The following is a 24751-nucleotide window of genomic DNA, read 5'->3' as shown; positions in this document are numbered from 1 at the left end:
ATTTTTGGGGGATAGGAAACAAGCATTTATTAAGTGCCTACTACGTGTCAAACATTGTGCTAAGTGTTTTACAGATATATCATTTGATCTCATTTGATTTTATCCTCGAAACAATTCTGGGAAGCAGATGATATTATTATTATCCCCATTTATAGTTGAGGAAACAGGCAGACAGAGGTTAAGTGACTTGTCCAGGGTTACTCCGCCAGTAAGTGCCTGAGGCTGGATTTAAACTCAGATCTTCCTGACACCACTCCCAGTGCTCAGTGCCATGGGCAAATTCTCTAAGACTATAATTTTCAGAGGAGGTGCCAATCTGCCTTTATAGGAGAAATTTCCTAATTCAGACTTTTTCTTTACTAATAAATCACAAGTCCCATCCCTACCCTGCAATCCTACGAACCCAGGTCAACTGACTTCCTGCTCAGTGACTGCTCCATTGCACTACAAGTATAACTGAAGTGAATGACAATCTTGGAGTCACAGGCAACCTTTGTCTGTTGCTAATGTATAGCTAAGTTAAGTGTAACCCATAGAAACAGTGAAATAAACCTTGTTATTTACTCATTTGTCAGAGTAGTAAGTCCAAGTGAGGAGCCCATATCTTAAGCAACATATTAAGAATTGTGCCCGTTGAGTACTGACCAAGTCAAAGGTTGAAACATGGAGGACTGGATGAGGTTTTCAAAGCCTGGAGACAAGAAAACAGCGGGGAGGCATAATTATAGGCATCAGTATGGAGTATCGACTGTCCATGTTAAGGTTATAGCAAAAAGAAAGGAGCTTAAGCTATAGCAGGCTGGATTTAAGTTGGACTCTGGGCTGACTTTCTGTCATTCTAGTATGGCAAATGATTCCCAATTCTAAACAGCATCCTCTTTCACAATATGCAGAATAAACTTACCCCCACCTGGGTGGCCATAAATGTGCTCTGCTCATGAATGTACCATTTTATCTTTTGTGCAATGGAAGAAAGAGGCTCAGAATAAGGTCCAGGACTTTGAGCTACAAGAAGCCAAGATCTGAGGCCTTTGAGCTTCAAAGTCAGCCTTTCCACTGACATTCTCTGTGACCTCTGGGAGGGCACTTGACTCCTCTGTGGTCTAGTGACTTCATCCCACCTGCCTCATGAAATCTGCTGTGAAGAACAGCTAAGTTGCAACTGCTTAATAACTGTTTAATAAAGTGTCTCTGTAAATGCTTTTAATCAAAAGAGGGCTGACTGACAAGGATGCCTTGAAGGTTAAAACTGAACTGGCTCCCATTCCAAACATGTGCATATGAGGCAGTATGTATATGTGCATGTACTGCTAATGGGATGCCATTTGCAAGGAGTATGGCAGCCTCTTGAGACCCCCATGGTTATCTGCTTTCCATTAAACTCAGAGTTTTCAAAAGTCCTCTGTTCTAATCCTAATCAACTTGGAAGCCACCAAGCTCAGGCATGAGGCTGTCAAACATGAGCGGTTGCAGATGTCAATGCATGGATGGCAGTCATCCAGGAAGATAGATCAAGGCTTAGTCACTAAAAAATCCATGCCAGGACTTCTCAGCTCCATAGCATCATCACACCCCAGAAGGGAAGCATGTCATGACAGTAAATCAATAACCTCTTGGAGACAATTCGTTTCTGAAATATTCTTGATTAATTACGCCAGTGCATGTTCATTCAGCAACATGACTCTGCTCTAGCATTAACCTAATGCTTTTTGCATGAAGCAGCATTAGAACAGGCTTCCATAAGTCAAATTGGACATTTCAAATCAGCCTTTAAAGGATCGAGTTATAGATTTTATAATGTCTGTATGTCAAACATAATTGCCTTTATTGCTGCTTCTAGACTTTTGCCAATCAATCAAAATAACATTTATTTTAACATAAACAATGGTAAATTAAAACCATGTGAAATCACTGCCTTTGTAGGGCATCTTTAGACTCCTTATGGCATTCACAGACTACAATGGAAGAGTGTGATGAAATGATGTAGCCTTGTGGTAAAGTACATTACCGATTACTTTAACTTCAGAAAAGTAAACGTGCTGTATGTTTTATAAAGATGCCACTTAGGCTCATTTTCCAGTTACAGTGTGGAACTGAGAAAGCACCCTTGATTCTGATGATCTCACCTGCTTTTTTGGAATCCCAAAGGGGAATACTTTAATCAGAAAGTTACAATTTTTCTTTTGAATATGTGGTTTTAACAAGTCTGTTGGATTCCTAAATGAAATTATACTATATTTAAGGACCTAGTTTTTCCTTCAGTAGAATATAACTCTAATATTATGGTAGAAGGAAATGGGAAAATAAGATTCATTTAACAGGAATTCATCAGATAGCAAGTTTTGCTGAAATGCATGTACAGTTAGATCTTTGGATCACACAGCAGATATATTTCTGAAAAGTATGTAAATACAGTTTTGTTAGTCAAATCCTATTGTATTGTAATTTCAGAGATGCTTCTAACATCAGGTTTCTTTGCCTCCCATCTTCCCCACCCTCATTTCTAGTAAGTGTAGATTGCCCTCACAAAACAACTTCTCTTCACACCTTCACTATAGCACTGGACCTGTGAGCTCTTCAATATGGCTTCTCCCACCAGACTTATAAATTATAAATCATCCTTGCATGGCTATCCTACAAGAGTCTTGTCTGTATTCTCTCATAAATCCTTCACAGAAGGCATTTATTCATGTCTCACTTGGCTGTATTCCTTTCAACTTCATCATGCCCCAGAAACAGCTTCATACTGTAAGATCACTTCAACCCTGGTGCTCTCACTGCAGTGAGCAAGTGGCATTCTGTCCTTCAGCCCCCTTCCTCTGATTGCATAGCTTTTCTCAGAACGTCCATTTAACGAGGATGCACAAGAAACTGAAGCAGACAGAAAGATATGCCCAGAGTTGTGCAGCTAGTAAGTATCCAAAACTAGATTTGAACTCACGTTTTTCTCACTCTAAATCCTACCAAAAAAATCAGTGAAGAAAATGAACAGTATGGAAAAAAACAATTGAAAGGAGGCCTTAATCAACACTGTTGCACAATGATATCCTAAATACTTCACAATCAAACCCCATTGTAAAGACACACAACTGTAAAAAATTACTCAACCAACTTACATCATTTATGATATTGTCCCTATGGAAGTAGCTGCCCTCTGTACCACTTCTTCTAACAGCATTTTTTTTTTCAGGAACCAGCAAACCAGTCTCCTTCCTCCTTTCTTCATTGTTACTATTATCTCTTGCTTTGTTTTTGTACCCATCTTAATTTTTAAATCTACCTTTCAAGTAATTGTTGTAGGTACCATCTTTTTTGTTACAGATTATAGTTAACAATACAGATGGAACCCTGGACCTGGAATTAGAAAATGGGAGCTCTGCAACTTAATTCTAGTGCTTTCTTTCTGTTATTTCTTATTTATCCTGGAAATAGCTTGCTTTGTATATATCTGTTTGTATGTTTTCTCCCCTATATGAGCTCCTTGAGGGCAGGAGTGGTTTTTTGCCTCTTTTTGTATCCCTAGTACTTAGCACAGTGCCTGACACGTAGTGTCCTCTTACTAAATGTTTACTGATTGATTGACAGTTGCATGCAACTCAAGCAAACAATTTAATTTAATTAAAATTTAATAATTTAAAAGGAAGATACTAATACATACTATTTCACAGGGTTACGGTAGGAATCAAATGCATAATGTACGTAGAGTGCTTTGTAATCCTAAAGCACTATATAAATGTCAGGTTTTATTTTGTTATTATTTCTTATTTTCACCAATATGGAGAGTTATTCACTTCTAGGTCACCATTGTGGACCTGATTATGTAGATGAAACTACCTTCTATAAAGGGCATCTCTCTCTGCTTTGACTGCCTATAAGAAATGTTAATGGTCTATATGCAAGTTCCTGAGAGTAGGTATTTATCTTACAAAAACCAGTAGCAAAAATGCCTTGACAGTCTCAGAAGAGATCCAGAATCAAGATAAAACCAGCATCTCAGCCCTTAAGAGGGTAAGGTATGCATGATAGGAGAAAGCTGCGTCTGATTTGTGGAGAAATCAGAAAATATCTCAGTTGTTAAGACGAGATGTCCCGTGTTAACCAAAAAGAGCAGAAACAACCCCAAAAAGAATATCTGTCTCTACAGTTAAGGGGAAAGCACTTCTGAACTGATCAAGTATAAATAGTTTCATCCATTGGATTTGTGAAATAATAAGGACCCTTACTACTTGAAGTCAGGTTTCTAGCCCTAGGCATCATGGTTTTCCAGAAGCCCACAGCAGAATTTCTCCCTTTGTCCTGGAGCTACCCAGGCTGCTAGTTATCTTCTCTAAGAGGAGAAGCACCATCCACTCAGAATTTACATTGAAGTTGTTTCCACTTTAGAGTTACCCATTCTACTTACTTGATGTTCTTTCAGCCCACATCTTAGTTACTCAAGTCAAGTGCTTGATGTCACTAATTCAATGTCCAGTTATATATGGACTGTAATTTGACCTTGGTCATATGTATACACAGAACTTATTTAATATCAGACACAGTTGTGCCCCTCTCAGAACTTACAGATTGGAAGCTAGGGGTTGCATGGATAGAGCCCTGGACTTAAAGTGAGGAAGTCTTGAGCTCAAATCCTGCCTCAGACACTTACTGGCTACATGACTCTGGGCAAGTCACTTAACCTATGCCCTAGTTTCTTCATCTGTAAAATGGGTACATCTTTACCTACCTCCCTTTCTCCCAGAGTGGTTGTGAGATTATTTGCATAATATTTGTAAAGTACTTTATAAACCTTAAAACATTTTATAAATACTATCTATTAGTACAAATTAAGACAAAACATAACTGTGCCCAGGAGTTTTCTTAGCACCTAGTAAAGCCCCACAATCAAGTATTTCTTATTTATTCCTATGACATTACAAAAACAACATCTATTTAGCCTGAAATACTTAGGGTAGGGAGCTCCAAATGTGGCCTTTTTCAAGTTTTCTACATTCAGCATAAAAACATAATATATACCTGTTATTGTTCTGTTGTTTCAGTCATGTCCGACCCTTCGTGACCCCATTTGGCGTTTTCTTGGCAAAGATTCTAGAGTGGTTTGCCATTTCCTTCTCCAGCTCATTTTACATATGAGGAAACTGAGATAAATAGGGTTAAGTGACTTGTCCAAGGTCACACAGTAAATGTCTAAGGTTGAATTTGAACTCAAGTCTTCCTAACTCCAGGCCCTGTGCTCTATCCACTTCACCTAAGTGCCCTCCAACATACCTACCCACCCCCATCATTCTTGGTTGATCCTAGTCAAGTTATATTTTCCATCTTTGAAATGAGAGTTTACGCCTTGAGAGTCAGTATAGTATTCAACAGAGTGTTAGACTTGCGACTCAGTAAAACCTGAGTTCAAATCCCATCTCTGATATTTACTAGCAATGTAACCATGGGAAAATCACTTAAGATTTGCTTCCATTTCTCCTTCTGTTAAATTGTAGTAATAATAATAGCTGCAATGCCTGCCTCTCAGGGTCGTTTGGGAGGATCAAATAAAATCTCGTGTTAACTCACTAATTTGCAAACCTTAAGACTCTAAAAAAATATTGGTTTTATTATTTCTTCCTTCACAGGGTTGTGAAGAAAGTACTTTGCAAACTATGAAGTGTTAAAAATACAGGCAACCATTCTGCTTTTTCACCTCTCTACTCTCCATTTCTCCTTTTCTCCACTTCTGCCCATAATCCCCTCCCTATCCCCATGTGTCCATTCTCTTTGGTCTTAGAGGGATGTAATAATGTGGTTGAACATAGGGACAGCAGGTTAAGCACAGCATGGGTCTGGAAGAGATTGGGAGAAAGGGGTCAGCCACTATTGTGGTTGCTAAAAGGGGAAGAGGAAAGTGGAAAAGTGGAAAGGGAAGATGTCCTCTCCTCTTCTTAGGAGCTGGATGCAAGGTGGGAAAATCAAGGAGAAGTAGAGTAGGTTGGTCTTTCATATGGCTTCCTATTCCGATTGGGAGGGAAGAGGGGCTTCAATACAGCCAGAATTCTAGCTCCTCTTTTCCCTTAATGTATCAGACACCAAGTTAGTCAAGGTTTTTTTATAATGTTACCGTCCTTCAGAATAGCATCAATAGGCCAATCACTCAGGCCAACCCAAGCCTTCCATCCATTATGCTCCATCTCTGAAGTCAAAATGACACTAATGTGCCCAGAGCAGAATTTATTATCTTCCCCTCTAAAGCCAGTCTTCCTCCAAACTTCTTTTTTCAAGCGCTAACAACCTTTTAATTACTCAGATTCTAAACCTTAGATTCATCCTCAATTTTTCCCACTCCCTCAATGCCTCTCCACCTCCCTTTCCAACCCCAACCCCGTGTCCAATCAGTTGCATTTTCCTTGGCAAATCAGAATGCTCTTCCAAAGATTAAGCTCAGTCAGTGATTTCTGACTGGTTCTTCTTTTTTCAATCATCCTCTAGTCACTTTAAATCATTCTTTGTTGAGATTCTAATTCTTCATGTACATGTGATTTAATCTGGGTAGGTATTCTATCAACAACAATTACAACCCACTATGATTGAGTAAATAGTCTTTTAGAGTTTCTAAGGCTAAATCATTCATTAACCTGTGAGCCACCTGGTGATGAGTGATGACCAGCCCAGCTGGTCCTTGCAAACCACCATCCCTGGACCCATACTCAAAGTCTTTCCAGCTTGGGATGGTACCTGCCAGAACCTACACTTGTTAACCTAGCCAACACCTGCTGCCATGCCTTTGCATACACTCTCCTGTGCCTGGAATGTATTCTTCTGAACTTCCCTGTTACTACTAAGAGTACCATCATATTCCTAGTCACCCCAACTTGGAATCTCAGCATCACGCTTAGTTGGGGTAGCTAGGTGGTGTAATGGATCTGGAGTTAGGAAGACCTGAGTTCAGATCGGACCTTAGACACTTATTAGCTGTGTGACCGTAGGTAAGTCATTTAACCTCTATCTGCCTCAGTTTCCTAACCTGTAAAATGAGGATAATAATAGATCTACCTCCCAGGGTTGTTGTGAGCATCAAATAACAAAAGTATTGTAAAGCACTTAGCACAACACCTGGCACCTAGTAAGGGCTAAAAAAGTTATTATTGTTACTATTATGTAAAGAAACCAGGGCTAGATGTAGGAGAGGTCTCTGTCCAGGAACAATAAATTTTAGAAGATAGAAACATTTTATATGGTTATTTTAAGGATTGTGCAATTTTATATTCTGATAGAAATTTAACTCTTTCAACAGAATAGCAACTGCTTAGCAAGAATAACTAGGTAAACTAGAAAGCTACCAGATGGCAGTTCTAGGTTCTCTTCCTGTAGGTGATAGGGTAAGGGTTCCCGATACAGTTGATTTGAGAGCCCATCTGGAGTTTTTTACCCTGCTCCTACTTTTGCTTCTTGCTCCAGGGGCCAAGATTGCTAGTTATAGATCCTGGAGAGACCCAGAACCTCATAATCTCCAGCCGCCAGTCCAGCACCTTTCTTAAGAAATGTAAAAGATGAAATCAGGAAGCAAGTCAACAAGACAAGAAACAGTTGTGAGCAAAATTCTCAGAGAACTGTTTCTCCCATGACTTCCTAGTCTTCTGGATACTGCTTGAGTCTATATTAGTCATTTGTTTGAATCAGCTAGAAACTAGAAAGTGTATGACTGAGGTTTTAACAAACCAGGGCTTGATATGCTGACTTGATATGCTGACATGACTTGGGGACCTGACTGAATACATTCTAGCCACTTTTCTTTAACATTGCTATTTTGAAAAGTCATTCAAAGAATTTAAAGAAATACTTACTGAGTGCCTACTGTGTGCAAGGTTACTCTTTCTATTACCTAGATTTACCCAGAAGAATAATGTGCCTTATGAAGGAACATATGATCAAGATCAGGTTTTTTCCTCTAAATATTTTTGTTTGTTTTAAAACTAATTGATAGTTAGCCCAGTCAGTGATAAGCAGCAGATCCAGTGCCTCTTCGGGACAAGCTGAATCTAGCAGATTTCCTTAAGAAAATCTAGTGAACAATAACCTTTCCCCCCCCCCCCCCACAGTACAAATGTAGCCCTCTCCCAACTCCCCTTCAGTCAGTTGGTTCATTCTCTGGGTGTGACTGCCTGGATTTCTCCCCATACAGTGACTAAGTTGGAGGATTCCTCCTTGGAAGGACAAACAGATTTGTGTCCATGGAATGCTCTAAATCTGGAGTTCATTCTTGATGTGATACTGATACCTGGAGATGCATAACATTAGCCCATCAAGGTGTTGCAGGTTTTTCTGTGAGAGTTTACAAATTGAAAGGGTCAAAGATTGTGGGTAGATGTTTATCTTAGAATCTCAGTTAGAAGGAGCTTCAAAAATATCTCCACTCTGGATCTGTACAAGAATCCCCTCTATCCCATATCTGACAAGTGCTCATAAAGCCTTTGTGTAAAGAACTCTCAGGAGGTGGAACCCACTACATTCCATGGTGGTCTGTTTCATCTTTGAAGAGTCCTGATTGTTAGTTTAAATTGGCCTATTTACCATTACTACACAATGTACCTAGTTCTCTGGGGCCACTCAGAACCTCATGGAGTACTATTGAAGTTACAGTTAAGTAATGGTATAAGGCCGTTAAATAAACCCTTCTCAAGCAGTGATTAGAAGAAATGGCTATAATATGTAATTTTCTGTCAATCTATGTGATAATAGATAAGTCCCCCCCCCCTTATACTTTTTTTTAGTGTGGAAGTGATCCTGGGTTCTTGAAAGCTACACCTGAAGAACATAAACTCTCTTAGGGCCTGCCAAGCTTAAAAGTATTCAAGTAGAGCCTCAGACAGTATCTGTGTTCCAAGGACCAGCCTTCCTAAGTATGGAGACACTTAGAAACTGTATGCTGGTTCCTTCATGATGAATTCTTTGGCTGGGGCAACCTGTAATTTTCATTATGACCATGTTTTTTTGGAGTATACATATGCTCCTTAGCTCCTAGGAACCTGGACTGGCTCCCTCATTCCTCTACCTAACCAAACCTCAGTCTCCCACCCTCGTAATTCTTCCACACAACTTTCATTAACTGATGAGATGAATACCTTGAACAGCTTTTTTTATAATGGTAAAAATTGTTTGTCCATTTGAAGACTTTGACTGCCTTTTCCTGGTGGATTTACTGTTTGGCATAGGGAATTTATACAAAGTCCCTTCCAATTATGAAATCTGAAGGACAGCAAGATCATCAGCCAACAAGCTGGACAGTTGCCTGAACAACTGAAGAATATTTGCATTGGTTATTTGAACTCATTAAAAATCAGAGAAGAGAGAAGTGGAGAACCCGCTGGACTAGAAGTCTGGATAATTGGGTTCTCGTCCCACTTCTACTACTAACTAGCTGTATGACTTTGAGCAAGTCATTTATCTCTCTGGTACTCAGTCATGAGGGGGTTAAAGTAAACGTCCTCCAGGGTCCCTTCCAGCTCTAAATCTTTGATCTTTTAATCTCTTCTAATTTTAATATTCAATGACTCTATAAGATGGCCTTCCCTTTGGTTTTGCCCTTTGGATGCACGAGGTAGAATTTCAAGAATTTTTTCTTTAGGATGAAACCCCCCCCCCCCAAAAAAAATCTTCAACATCATGATCTTCAGAGTATATTCCACAAATACCATGAGGTACAATATTGCCTGCAATATTTAAGCAATTTGGTTTGAGATTTGGCTTTTGTTCTTTCCCTTTTCCCTCTTTCCCCTTCCCTAAGAACTGACCGAAATTAGCTTGGTTTCTAAGTACATATTTGAACTTAATATTAATTTTCTTATTTATAATACTCTTTGATATCCTAAGCTTGTTTTTGAAACTCTGGGTATAGGTAATATGAGATGGTTAGGTCTATAATGGAAATATGGATACAACATCCCCATAAAATACTAGTTCCCCTGTTCTCAGATATGCAAATGGATCTGTGATCTCAGTGATACTGACATTCTCTCCAAGTCAATAAGCATCTATTAAGCACCCACTATGTGTGAGGCACTGTACTAAATGCTCCAGTGATATAGGAAGGGGAGGGAGTACCTGCTATGTGCCAGACACTATGACTAAGTGTTTTACAGATATTATCTATTTGTTCCTCACAACAACCCTAAGAAGTAGATATGTTTATTACCCCCATTTTACTGTTGAGGAAATTGAGTTAGACAAAGGTTAAGTGACTTGCCCAGGGTCACACAGCTATTAAGTATCTGAGGCCAGACCTGAACTAATATTTTTCTGACTCCAGGTCCAGCACTATATCTGCTGTACCACCTACCAGTGTAGATTACTATCTGTCTAATGCCTGGCTCTGTGCTACTCTTGTCCATAGAATTCCCATAACTTCATCACGGGTGGGGGCAGGGGGGGAATACAGTGCCACAGAGTTCTGCACAACATGTTGGGAGTCTTCTTTGCTTCTGCTGATATCAGAGGCTATCAATGTAAGAGGCAGGCTATCCATTGGATCCCTTTTATGGTCCTTCTTCTTTATTTGTTATATATTTCTTTGCTTATAATTTAAATCACACCTTTGTAATTTCTTATTTATTCTTATTTAATATTCTTATTTATTATGGGTTGTAGCCTGTTCATACCTCTAAAAGAGCAGAAATATAAATTCTCCCATGATTTTCTTCAAAGCCCATTATACTGTTTAAAAGGCAACTACACCGCCACCAAAAAGCTGCTGAAGGAAAAAGTAGAAAATTCCCTTAAGTGTTATATTACCCACCTGACATTCTCTGAATGCCAGACATTAATTACTAATATTTTTGAGACTCAGAAGTTATCCAGAGCACTGTTACATCTGTGAGCCAGAGGTTTTTCACTGTTTTATTATTTCCTACTCAAGTAATTTCATTCTTTTCTTTCTATGAAAATAAACAATAAATTCTTCCAAAGCTGAACTGTTTGATCTCTCAACGATCTTTTTTGCTCTCCAAGGCATACCTACCACCTGTTTCCATTCGGCTCTAATACCAATGAATGTTTGACAAACTTCACTGAGTAAACACTAAGTTCAGAATTTTCTCCCTGGAACATCACACCACAGATAAAACAAAGATACTCTCCTGGCTTATGAGCAGGTGAAAGGAATTAAAACTGCCAAATGTCTATCCATAATTCAGTTTGATTCAGTAAACATTTATTAAGCATCTACTTTGTGCCAGGCACTGTGTTAAGCGCTGGGGATACAAAAAGAAGCTAAAGACAGTCCCTGCCCTAAAGGAACTTATAATCTAATGGGTGGGACAAGCTCAAAATGGTTATACCCTGAGCAGGGAACAGTTTTAAGCCTCTTGCACTTCACTCAGTTCAAAAGACCTCTCAGAATTGGCCCATGTTTTCTCCAGATTTCAGTTCCTAGGACAGTGGCTTCTTTGAGGGTGCTATAAACTTTTTTAAATTATTTTTTCAATAAGCATTCATTTACTTTTCTTCCTACCTTTTCCCTACTCTTCATATAAAAAAAAAAATGCAGTTACACAAAGCCAATTCCTGAATTGGTCGTATCCAAAATATATCTCATTCTGCATATTTAGTCCATCATCTCTTTGCCAGGGGGTAGGTAGTGTGGGGAAAACATTTTTTATTTCTTAATTAGTATTGTTTTAACCTAGTTTTTTATGGCTAAAAATTGTCTAACCCAGGGGTGGGGAACCTGTGGCCTTCTAGGTCCTAAGGTGCAACCTTTTTTGACAGAGTCCAAGTTTTACAGAACAAATCCTTTTATTAAGGGGATTTGTTCTATGAAGTTTGGATTCAGTCAAATGGCCGTACTTGAGTACCTAGAGGGCCACATGTGGCCTAGAGGCTGCAAGTTCCTCACCCTTGATCTAACCCAAAGCTTACAGTAGAGGTCAGGCTGACCTCAGAAATGCTTCAGGAAGCTGGAGACCTATGCCAGAAATCCTTGGTCTACCCAAAACTTTTGTGTTTTGGGTCTACTCACCCAAGTCTTGTTTGGGGTCCACCCAAACCTTGTATTTTGGATTCCCCAATAGCTTGCATTTTGGCTTCACCCCATTTTTATTGAGTGTTTATACTTAACTGCTGATACACATTTCAACCAAAATGCCTTCATGCAGAAGTCTGTATGCTGGTTCCTTCATTTGAACTCTATATGCTGTAAACCTCACAGAGACTCAAGAGGGAGCCTCACCTTTTTCCAGCTCTCTCCTCTGCTGAACCAACAAAGAAATTTTTTCTAAAACTTTTTTTAAAGTTTTGGAATTTGTTCTTGAGCTACATAGCATTCTTCATCATCAGCCCTCTGGAATCGTGGTTGGTCATTGTGTTGGTCAGAGTAATAGAATATGACTCAGTGCTATAATTATACATTCTATAACATGTTAAATGAATCTAACCAAAACCTCATCTTATCTGAGCAAGGGCCAGTGCATTAAGACTACCCTTTGGGTGATACAAAATAAGGACATATTTATTTCAACATCTTGTTTATTGCTATAGAAAAGCTTCAAAAATAATAAGTAAAACAAAAACACCATTGGAATCATGTATGTCCTTATAGATGGAGTCAAATCTATCTCATCTGTTTAGAATTCCATACTTTGGCGTTACCTTGCTTTTATGTGGCTAGGAACTTACACTCTTCCAACTGCCCCTGAAGAATAGTTCAAGGTATAGTGACAATGAACTGTCTCACCTGGTGGTTGTTTTTGTTTTTTGGGATTTTTTTTAGCATACAACAGTTCTCCCGTTTATATTAATTGAGATGAGGACATCACATCATCAGTATCCCAGCAGGAGCTGTGGACTTGCTGCAGTGTGCACCTTTGCTGTTGGCTATATATTATGGTAAGGACTGTGCATGCTGTGTTTTCATATTGTATTAGATTTTGCACTGCTAAATTTGGGCACATATTTCATTATGGATATAATCACTAACAGATTCATACTGCGTGCCTCATTTGGTCCAAGACCTGGGCTTTGTCTAGTTTCCCTAGTTGCTTATATTTTTAGAAAATATATGCCAAACCTCACACAACAGGAATTTGTTGAACAATCCCATGTAAGCAGTGGTCTCTCCAAGGCTACATTTTTCAACCCTTTTTTCAAACTAAATGTTTTTCTTGGACTCTGATTTTATTACTTAAGAACCTTTTTTTTTTGCTTAGTGTTTGTGTATCTTTTTCTCTCTCTCTTTCTTTCTTCCTTCCTTCCCTTCTTTTTTTTTTAATAAAGGAGTTGTTGTCCTGTGAAACCAAAATGGGAAGAAGCTAATGATTTCTTCCCCCACAGCACTTTAAATCCCATTGAATAGAATTCAAAAAGTCTATTTCCCTGTTTAGAATCTATTTCAGAATTAACTTGTAAATGCAAATATATTTCATGGTTTTTGAATACATACTGAAACAAATTTTTTTTATTTACCTTTATTATCTTGGGGAATCTCAGACACTAAGGGACACAAGACTTACCAGATAAAAGGGACTTTAGCTTCCTCAGCTTTCTTCAGAAATGTTTTGGGCCTGCATATATTTTACATTTTGCTCATGATCAAGACCCCTTTCCAAGTCACATTTGGTGTTAATACTCATCAGGAGGGCCTCTAGCACCTCTCTCTGCTCTCTCTTGTTCTGAGGTTTAGCTCACCATCTTTGAGCTTGAAGGTGTGGGTGAAGTTCTTCCAGGCTCATCAGGGTTGTACTTTATCCCAACCAAAGAAGGTCACTGAAGTGTGTTCTCTTTCTTCTGGAAAGTGAATTGGAAAGCTCTGGCTCTGCAGAGGATTCAGTTCCTGCCAGCCCAGAAATACACGATAAAGCTGAGCACAATACTTCGCATAGTTTAAAGGAGTGATCACATAATGCCCTAAATGTGAACAGAAGAGGGATTCACTGCCAGGACGCCAGACAGTCAGCTCTTAGAGCAGCATTTTTTTTTTAATTGCCTGAGTAAGTTTATGACCACTCCCAGTCAGCCATCCCCATTTTCCCCCAAAAAACCACAGGTACTTATGCCCACTATAAGAGTAGTAAAATCTTCTGCTTTGTTGTCTGGTTCGTGGTTCATTGAAAGGATTAAGAAAATTGTCTTTTTTTCCTTTTTTTATTCTTTTCTTCATATAGTTGATCTAGCTACCCAGCTATTTTCTTTCCCTCCCTCTTTCCCTCCCTCTCTTCCTGAGTCAATTAACTGTATTTCTTAAGCATCCACTATGTGTCAGACTTTGTACTAGGTGCTGAGGATACAAAGAAATAAGTTAAACAGTCCTTGCCCTCAAGAAGCTTGCATTCTATAAGGGATGAAGATATATGTATGAATATACATATATATATATATATATATAAAATATGTTTTTCAAAAAGATAATTTCTTTTGGGGAGAGAAGGTGTGAGCAGTTAGAAGGATTAGAATCCTCAAACATCAAAAGACTTTTATTTCTTCTGAGTAATGGTCCCATAAATGAGGTGAAACTATAAAATAATGAGACTTCAAACAAATTCAAAATCATACCTCCAAGTCAGCATTCTCAAAGTTGTTGCCAGGGGAGGCTGTTGACCTACAGCAATGATGCTGCCATTGGTGAAAACTTTTTTTTAAATAAACTCCTTCTTGGGAACCAGTTTACAAGCCACACAAGAAAATTAATCTTGTTACTTTGTAGCCACGTCTTTTATATGGATGGGAATGGAAATTTTTTACTCTGGGAACTTTGGCTGTGTTTCTGCAAAGTCATTTATATGCTGTCAAATCATTTGCATCCTGTTGGGCCCCAGAGATTCAGGAGCTCTGTTCTGATGTACTGCCCCTCCCCTCGTCTGTGTGACTATCTCAAACTATGCACCAAAGCCCATGGGAAATGCCATGTATACTTCATTATAGACCCCCAAATCCCTTAGTAAAATGAAGCACCACTCACTCTTTTCAGGCCAACTGAGGGCTCTTGTCAGCTTTGCATATTCCTTAAGCCAGCTTGTGTTTGTTTGGAACGTCTTTGCATTAGCCAGCTAGTTCTCTCAGGTTTGTCCTGAGAATGCTCTCAAAGTGTAGTTTTTCCTTTGGTATTCTGCCCCAGGCATTCATAGCAAAGCCAATAGCCAAACAGTGCCCCACACATTGGAGGTCACATTATGTAAATCCAGGGATTTAATTGTTACCAAAAAGCTTCTAGCTTTCTCTCCTCCCAGCTCATCTCGGCCCACGAGCCCAACAACGAACGGCTAGATTTTCCAGATATGAAAGCCTTTAACGTCCTACCAGTGTTGTAACTGGAAAGTCTGGGACCCTCTGCCAAAATTTCAGAAAATTACCATATCCTTTGGTAATTGCAAAATAAATAGATCTCCCTTACTACTTGGGGATAACTTTACAGCTAGGGAGAGAAGGAAAGGAGGCCCCTGACTGGCAGTGCTTTCTTTGCTCCTCTTTGACATCCCAGGCTGACCTGGGGCCCCAAGAACATTTAGCCCTCTGGGAGAAGGAAAGAAAAGAGAAGGGAATAAACATTTATATAGCACCTACTATGTACCAGGCACTGTGCTAAATGTGGTTTTGTTTTTTTTTTTACGCATGTTCTCTCATTCTATCCTCACAACAACCCTGTGAGGTGAGTGATGCTATTATCCCTATTTTTGCATTTGAGGAAACTGAGGGTCACGCAGCTACTCAGTATCTGAGATGAGATTTGAGCTCAGTTCTTTCAGTCTCCAAGCCCAGGACTTTCTCCTCTGTACAACCAGCTGCCTCAGCAATCCAAGTAATTGATCTTACTTCTTTAGTGTATTTGTCCGTAGTGGTACTTTATGAGCCTGTCTTTCTCCAGTCTGTCCTTTTTTCTGTTGCCAAAGTACTGTTCCTAAGGGTATGGTCAGATCACTTCCCTGGTCAAAAACTTGTCATGGTTTTCCATTGCCTTCCGAGTAATAAAGACCTCTTAGCCAGGTGGTCAAGGTCCTCCATAGTCAGGTTGGAAGGCAGCATGGTGCAGTGGATTATTATTATTATAATTAATAATAACAACAATAGCTAGCATTTACATAGCACTTTTAAAGTTGGCAAAGCACTTTACAAATGTTATCTCATTTTATCCTTATGACAACCTGTGTAGGGTCAGTGCTATTATTATCCCCATTTTATAGATGAGGAAACTGAGGCAAGCAGCAGTTAAATGACTTGCCCAGAGTCACACAACTAGTGGTATCTGAGGCCAGATTTAAGCTCAGGTCTTCCTGACTCTGGGCAGTGTTCTATTCACCGCACCACTTAGCTGCCATCTAGCCCTGGACTTGAAGTTAGGAAGACCTAGGTTCACATTCAGACTCAGATTAGCAGTTACTGCATAATCTCTCTGGACCTCGCTTTCCTCAGCTATAAAATGAGAGGATTGAATTCAAATGTCCTCTAAGACTCCCCCCTTCCTTACCACACCCCTCAAAGTCTATGATTTTATGATCCTACCCTATTATCTTTTCTTGAATTTCTCTCCCTCTTCTCCAAAATAAATGCACACAAATATGTAGTACAGAATAAGCAGGTAGAGCTACTTCTTCTAGATCCTCTACCTTGTAATCCCAGAAATTCAAGGAGCGCCAAAACACCAACCCAGGTACTAGGGTAACTCCTTCCCTACTCAACGTTTCAACTCATCCAACAAAAGATTCAAGCCAATTAATTCAATTCAACAAAAACTGATTAAGTGCTTAATGTGTGTAAGGTAGTATGCTAGATCCTTGGGTCAGAAAGATATGAAAAAAGGCATAAAACCTGCCCTTAAGGAATTCACAGTCCGGAAGGATGGCACCCATTCACAAATAACTATAATTTAGAAGATAATTAAATATAATAAAGTACATAGAAGACAAATATCATCCATTAGAAATTCAAGGAGAGAGTGATCATTTCTACCTCAGAAGACAAGAAAAAGCATCATAGAGGAGGTGTCACTCAAGTTGGACTTTGAAGGAGAAAGATTAGAAATAGTGGAAGGAGTTGCCATTCTAGGCATAGGGTATTACATGCAAAGAGAAGCAAAAGTGGCTGAGGGCAAAGCAGGATTAGTCCAATCTGGCTGGAACCCAGAGAATGCCAAGTGAAGTACCAAGAATCAAGCTAGAGAGGAGAACAAAGAAAAATGTTAGCGTAGTTGAGGAAATGGACATCGAGCTCTGATAGCAGGAAGGTAACAGCTGTTCTCAGTAGTCTTTAATTAGAAAATCAGCCTCCTTTGCTCCAACTTAGTTCAATGTACATTTATTAAGTGCCTACTTTGTGCTAGGCACTGTGCTAAGTGCTGGGGATATAAAAGTGGCAAAAGATAGTCCCTGACCTCAAGGAGCTTATTACCGCTGAATGGGGAAGACAACATACGAATAAATACAAAGCAGACTGTATACAGGCTAAATGACAGAGGGAAAGCACTGGACTTAAGAGGGATAGAGGAAGGCTTCCTGTAGGAGGTAGGATTTTCTGGACTGGTGTTCTTAAGATAGACTTTAAAATATGACTGTAGTCTTTTATTGGAAGGAGGCATAGCAAAAGAATCAATTAAAACTTCTTAGTGGCTGAGCAGTGTACCTCTGGAAAATTTAATCACATTGATGACTTTCTTTGTAAGTATGTCTGTATTCCCGCTCTTCTGTATTGTGTGTGTCCCTAGGAAAGGCTTTGATTGAGGGTGTACTGCAGTCAATCACCGCCAACTCAGGAGAGTAAATTGTTAAATTTTCAGTATGAGCATTTACACCTCAGATATTGGCAAATATTACAAATCAGGACTTGATTTATTGTTTAGTTGACTGTCTAGACTTAGGAAAGTAATAGAGAGAGATGACAGTGATGCAAATTAAACTTAGAAGTGTGTTATGTATATTTTTTTTTATCCCAGAGAGTCAGTTGTTACCCATTTACCGTCTCACCCCTGGCTGGTGTCCACAATACACAATTGGACCTGTTAGCCAAATATAGCCAAGCCTGGTTTTGTGCGGCCCAAGAGCTGAGAATGATTTTTACATTTTTAAGTACAATAAAAACTTTGTTTTAAAGTGTGAAAATCATTCTTAGCTGAGGGGCTTACAAAAACAGGCAGGTGGCCAAATCTGGCCTGTAGTAAGCTACTCAATGTCAGTTGCTTCCTTAATAACCCCTTCTGCGCCCTCCCTTATTCTCTCATACATGACTGTGTCCTGAGACATTGAACTTTAACAAGAAAGATGATGTCTTCAAAACAGGAAAGGTCAATTCTCATTAGGAAAAAATTTCCAGAATATATCATCTGTACATTTAAACATGTGCTATTTACCATGTGTATGGTTGTGGGGACCTACATGTTTTAAGAGAGTCAGTAACAAGCTAGACAATGTGTAGGGGAGTGCAAGTTGGTTAATGAGAAGTCTCATGATCCATTTAATCCTTTGACATAACTGGAGGAAGATGAACTAGAGAAAAGGACTCAGGAAGCATAGAATCACTCCCTTCAAACACCTGAAGAATTGTCATATGGAAGAACTAGTTAGTCTCCTTCACTCTAGACAGCAGAAGTGTCACCAATGGCTACTGGTTACATGGAAACCAGTTTCAGCTCGAAATAAGTGAGAACAAACAATTCCAAACAATTATTAGAGTTTCCAAAAAAAAAAAAAATTAACAGGCTACAACACGAGCTACTGAGTTCCCAGTCATCAGAGATTTTTTAAAGTTGAACCTGAATGACCACTTGCTAGGGCTGGGATAGGGTAGAGAGAATCCCTTTTGTTGGCTGAGAACAAACCCCAAAACCTAAAAAAGGTTTTGTTGTTTATTACTCAGTCGTATCTGACCCTTCATGACACCATTTGAGGTTTTCTTGGCCAAGATACTGGAGTGGTTTTCATTTCCTTCTCCAGTTCATTTTATAGATGAGGAAACTGGGGAAAACAGGGTTAAGTGACTTACCCAGGGTCACACAGCTAGTAAGTGCATGAGGTCAGATTTGAACTCAAGAAAATGAGTCTTCTTGACTCCAGTCCCAGTGTTCTATCCACTGTGCCACCTAGCTTGCCCCAAGAGTTTTATTTAAGTCAGTTGACAACAGAGAGAGATCTGGGAAAAGGTATGGCTCCCCCTCTCTAGTTTCTGTGAGGTTTACATTATATAGAGCTCAAATGAGAGCATAAGGACAAGTAACTGGTTAAGTTGCTTGGAATGGGGCAGCTAGGTGGCTCAGTGGATAGAGCATCGGCCCTGAAGTCAGGAGGACCTGAGTTCAAATCCAGCCTCAGACCAAACATTTGACACCTTACTAGCTGTGTGACCCTGGGCAAGTCACTTAACCCCAATTGCCTAAAAAAAAAGAAAGAAAGAAAAAATAAATAATAGGTTGCTTGGAATATTTTCTGCAGGTAAATATAAAAATTCAAAAAATTGAGGCAAAGCCAAAACACACACTATTAGGGAACCCAAAACAAGACCTGACTAAATGGACTAGAGAATTTGGTGATCTAAAACATTCCTTGTAGCCATCTCCTGCTTCCCTGGAGGGTAACTGAGATCAGTGTGACTTTCTGGGTTTAAACAATATCTAGTCACAAAGCTAGATTAAAATAATATAGTAATTAATAAGGTTTTCCAAACAATACAGTATTTTCCCACACTGTTTATAAGGAAGTGGTTGGACTACGGGATCTATAAAATCCATTCCAACTCAAATAATCTATGTCAACTCGGTGGCATCATAGAGCTCTGGACCTGGAGTCAAGAAGATGTATGTTCACATCTAGCGTCACTTACTAATTGTGTGACCCTAGGCAAGTCACTTGACCTCTGTTTCAGTCTGCCTCAGTTTCCTCAACTGAAAAATTAGGACAATAATAGTATTTACTTCTCAGAGTTGTGAGGACCAAGAGTAGGCACTTAATATGTGTTTATTTACTTCCTTCCTCTTTCTAAAACTACCTTGCAAGAATCCGTGATTTTAGAGGCCTCTTGGGTCTGTTCTTTAAAATTATGCTAATTTAAAAGGCTTCATTTATGCCTAAAAATTGGAAGCCTAAATTAATAGATCATTACCAAAAGGATCTCTCTATAAACAGATGGGTGAAAATTAGAAAACAAGATACCTAGACTGTTAGAGAGTGTAGATCATCTTTGAGAAAAGGCATGGTGAAATGGAAAGAGTACTGGATTCAGAGTGTCCAAGGTGAACACATCACTTAAACTCTCTGGTCCTTAGTTTCATCTATAAGAATGGGCCTATTAGTAATAAGTTCCTAGTACCTACCTAACAGAATAGTTAGAATATGTATATAACCTTCTACTATGTAGATGTGTATACAAAATAATGTAATACGTATATAGATAATGTAACTTTTCAAACCTTAAAGCATTTTGTCAGCTATCATATTTCTTCATCATCATCTACTCCAAATCCTGCTTTTTTAATAGCTAAAGGAATAGGCCTGGAGGAGATGCAGTGGCTTTTCTAAGCCACTCTGTTCTAGTGAGTGAGCCTGGACCAGAGGGCTCCTAACTTCTGGTTTAATGATTCGAAGATCACGTTGCCTTCTTGCTATTTGGCATCTTTCCCATGAGCCAGGAAAGAGAGACAGAGGCAGAGACAGAGAGGGACAGAGAGGAGTAAGGAAGAAGTAGAAGAGAATTCATTTCCCCTCAGAACCTGCAGCCCTGTGACAGTACATGGGCCAAAGATGGCACATGGGCTGATTTTTCTCTGCCCATAAGGTGGTTGTTGCTGCTCTATGATTTCCTGTGGCCAATATCACAGGCCAACACTCAGGAGCTCAAATGTCCTTCCTCAAAAGCCTATGTCCTGCACTTACCCCTCTCTGGGAGCATTTCTCTTCTCTATTGATGAGTAGAGAATATCCTGTCATCTATAAAACTATGGGCAGGGGTGCCCCAGGCTTTTCTGTCTACTGAGAGGTTAATCCCCTTAATAATACTCACCATTAGCATAGTCTTTATGTTTTACCTAGTGATTTCACCCATATTGTCTCATTTCATCCACACAACCCTTCAAGGTTGTATGAAGTGAACAAAATCAAACAATTCTAAGAGTGTCAACCATGGCTTGGATATTCTAAGCCCAAGAGGCCGATCCTTATCTGGGAATTTTTGTGCTGGGAGTAAACAGCAAGGAAAGACAGGCTCGGTTGACTAGGGAGTGGACTATACTATACAACATCCCATACAGAGGGAGACAGAGCCTCAGAGCACTGAAGCAAGAATGCTTCTAGGGTAGCTGCAATGAAAGGAGCAGGATGGGCCAGGGGAGGAACTCATCCCATTGCACCATTTGGTAGCTTGCTCTTTTAAGTAATTTTTCTTGCTAAGTAAGTGATAAGCTTTATTATTTCTGTGCTGCTGAAGAACTTTAAGTGTTGTCATTGCCCTCTAAATTCCACACTGGGGCAAAGCTCCAGTTTCCCCATCCTAGTTATGGCTCTGACTAGAGCAATATTCTTCCTTTCCAGTGAACCATATGGGCAAAATATTTTTCCCTGATAATAACCTAAAATAGTTCCATATTAAAAGTGTGATACTAATTTATAAGTACACATATATGTATGTACTATGTACATACATACATACTACATACCAGAGCCAGGTAGAAAAAGTGCCGGACTTGGAATCAAGAAGAGCTGAGTTTGTATCCTGCCTCAGAAGTTTACTGTGTGACAGTGGGCAAGTCACATAAGTGCTTTCAGCCTCAATTTCCTCATTTGTAAAATGAAGATAATAATACCTCTTACTTCACAGTGTTTTTTTTGTGCAAATCAAATGAGATAATATGTATAAAGCACTTTATACAACTTAAAGCACTATGTAAATATTAGTTATTATCATTTTCATTGTTTTTACCCATACAGACAATGTTTGAACTAAGGACACCTTAAAGATCATCTAGCCCAAATTCTTTCTTTTTATAATTGAGGAAACTGAGGCCCAGAGAGGTTAAGTAACTTGTCAGAAAGCTAAGATATCCTTATCTGAGAAACTGTCTATAAAATCTTTCCCCAATTTTCTACTTTTTTCCCCCCTTTGGCTACATTTGTTTTATTTGTACAAAACCTTTTTAATTTAATATAATTGAAATTATCCATTTTATACCTTACTCTGCTGTCTCGTTTATTCATAAATTGTTTGCCTATCCATAAGTCTAAGTAATATGTTCTGTGTTCTTCAGATTTTCTCATAATATTTCTCTTTATATCTAGATTATGTATCCATTTTGACCTGATTTTAGTAAATGGTGTAAGCTATTAGTCTATGCCCAGTTTCTGCCATACTGCCATACTGCTGTACTGCCATTCCAGTTTTCCCAACAATTTTTTTTTTTACCAAATAATGAATTCTTATTCCAAAAACTTAACTCTTTATACCTATTAAATATAAGGTTACTATATTTGTTTGGTGCTGTAGATTGTATGTCTACTCTGTTCCATTGGTCTGCCTTTCTATTTCTTAGCCAGTATCACATAGTTTTAATAATTACTACTTTATAATATAGTTTAAGATATGGTCCTACTAAACTTCCTTCGTTTATGTTTTTTTTTCATTATTTACTTTGATATCCTTGACTTTTTATTCTTCCAAATGAATTTTGTTATGTTTTTCTAATTCAGTAAAATAATTTTTGGTAATTTAATTGGGAATGGCATTGAATATATAAATTGATTTACATAAAATTGTCATTTTTATTATATTAGCCCTGAACCCATGAACAACTAATATTTTCCAGTCATTTAAATCTGGTTTTTTTGTATAAAGTTTTTTTTTTAATAATTTTGTTTATATAGTTCCTGGGTTTGTTTTAGCAGGCATGTTCCCGGATACTTTATACTGTCTAGAGCTATTTTAAGTAGGGTATCTCTTCTTGCGGGGTTTTGTTTGTTATCACAATATAGGAATGCTGATTATTTATGTGGATTTACTTTATGTCCTGCTACTTTGCTAAAAATTATTATTTCAATTAATTTTTTAGTTGAGCCTTTGGGATTTTCCAAGTACATCACCTATTGTCTGTGGAAAGAGATACTTTTATTACTTCATTCCTTATTCTGATTCCTTCTGTTTCTTTTTCTTCTCTTATTACTATTGCTAGGATTTCCAATACAATATCGAATAATATTGGTAACAGTGGGCATCCTTGTTTTATTCAGTTGGGAAAAAATTTTATAGACAGTTTCTCAAATAAAGATCTCATACCTCAGATATATGAAGAACTTTGTAAAATCTATAAGACTATGAGTCATGCCCTAATTGGTAAATGGTTAAATGATATAAACAGTTTTCCAGTGAAGAAATCGAAACAATTTATAGTCATATGTAAAAATTCTCTAAATCATTATTGACTAGAGAAGTGCACATTCAAACAAACTTGAGATATCATTTTACACCTATCAAATTGGCTAAAATGATTGAAGGGAAAAGTGACAAATGTTGGAGGAATGTGGAAAAATTGGGCCACTAATTCACTGTTGGTGGATCTGTGAACTGATCCAATCATTTTGGAAAGCAATTTGGAATTATGCCCAAGAGTTATTAAACTACCTATACCTTTTAACCCAGCAATAACACTACTAGGTCTGTTTCCAAAGATGATTAGGGAAAAGGATAAAGAACCTATATGTTCTAAAATATTTATAGCAGCTCTCTTTGTGGTGGCAAAGAACTGGAAATTGTGAGAATGCTTGTCAATTGGGGAATGGCAGAACAAATTGTGCTATATGATTGTGATGAAATACTACTCTGCTATAAGAAATGATGAACTTGTTGATTTTAGAAAAGCATGGATAGACCTGCACAAAACAATGAAGAGAGAAATGAGCAAAACTAAGAGAATATTGTATACAGTGACAGCAGTATTGTTTTAAGAACAACTTCGAGTGACTAAGTCATTTTGACTATTACAAATACCCAGATTAACCACAAAGGACATTTGAAAGAAAATTTTACATTCTATATACACACACGCACACATTTGTGTCTAATTGTAGCCATCTTGAGGAGGAGAAAAAAAGAAATTTACATGATAAATGTGTTATGTATTTAAAAGGAATAGCAAGTTGTACATAATAGCTTTTCAATTTCATGTGGAATCATCTTTTTTATTATTCTGCTATGTTAAGGAAATGATTGTTTTATTTCATAAATTAAAAATAAAATTACCAAAAAAAGCTAAGATAGTAAGTAACAGAGCTAGAATTCAAACTCAGGTCTTTTGATGCCAAAGTCAAGTACTCTTCCCAATAAATCATGCTATAAATGAATTTTTTTTAAAAAAATTGTCTTCTGAAAGACCATTCTCTAAAGAACAGCAAGGGTAGTTTTTATGTTATTGTTCCCCTTAATGAGTTCTTAAGATACTTAAAGGACATCTAGAGGGTAAGAGTGCCAGACTCAGGAAGACCTGAGTTCAAATATGACCTCAAACACACTAACTGTGTAACCCTAAGCAAGTCACTTAACCTTGTTTGCCTCAGTTTTCTCATCTGTGAAATAAGCCATAGAACAAAATAGCAAACAACTCTGGTGTGTTTGCCAAGAAAATCTCACATGGGATCACGAAGAGCTGGACATAACTGACATGACTAAACAGCAACAAAGATAATTAAAAGTAAAGCACTCATGTTCACTCATGCTCGTATACCCTTATACACATATTCACCTCTCTTACTTCAAAAGTAAAACCAAACGAGCGACAGAAATATGTTTCTCTTTTTCCAGAAATCCTATTTACAAGAGATTG

At 38.3% G+C, this 24751-nt stretch overlaps 1 protein-coding gene across 2 annotated transcripts in view; it reads left to right on the top strand.

Annotated features, from left to right (window-relative positions):
* The window catches only part of AIG1 (androgen induced 1), a 329615-nt gene that overhangs the window by 274344 nt on the left and 30520 nt on the right, over positions 1-24751 (top strand). The window contains exon 4 of one of the 2 annotated variants that reach the window (XM_027850743.1): positions 12743-12858. The exons of the other annotated variant lie outside the window; for it this stretch is intronic. Within the exon in view, the coding sequence (XP_027706544.1) occupies positions 12743-12858 (116 nt within the window). The remainder of the gene's footprint in view (positions 1-12742; positions 12859-24751) is intronic. 2 annotated transcript variants of the gene reach the window in all.

The sequence above is a fragment of the Vombatus ursinus genome, unplaced genomic scaffold (assembly GCF_900497805.2).
Source record: "Vombatus ursinus unplaced genomic scaffold, bare-nosed wombat genome assembly UNPS02009132.1, whole genome shotgun sequence".
Taxonomy (NCBI): domain Eukaryota; kingdom Metazoa; phylum Chordata; class Mammalia; order Diprotodontia; family Vombatidae; genus Vombatus; species Vombatus ursinus.
The sequence above is the reverse complement of the archived record's forward strand: the minus strand, read 5'-3'. Positions and strand labels throughout refer to the sequence as shown.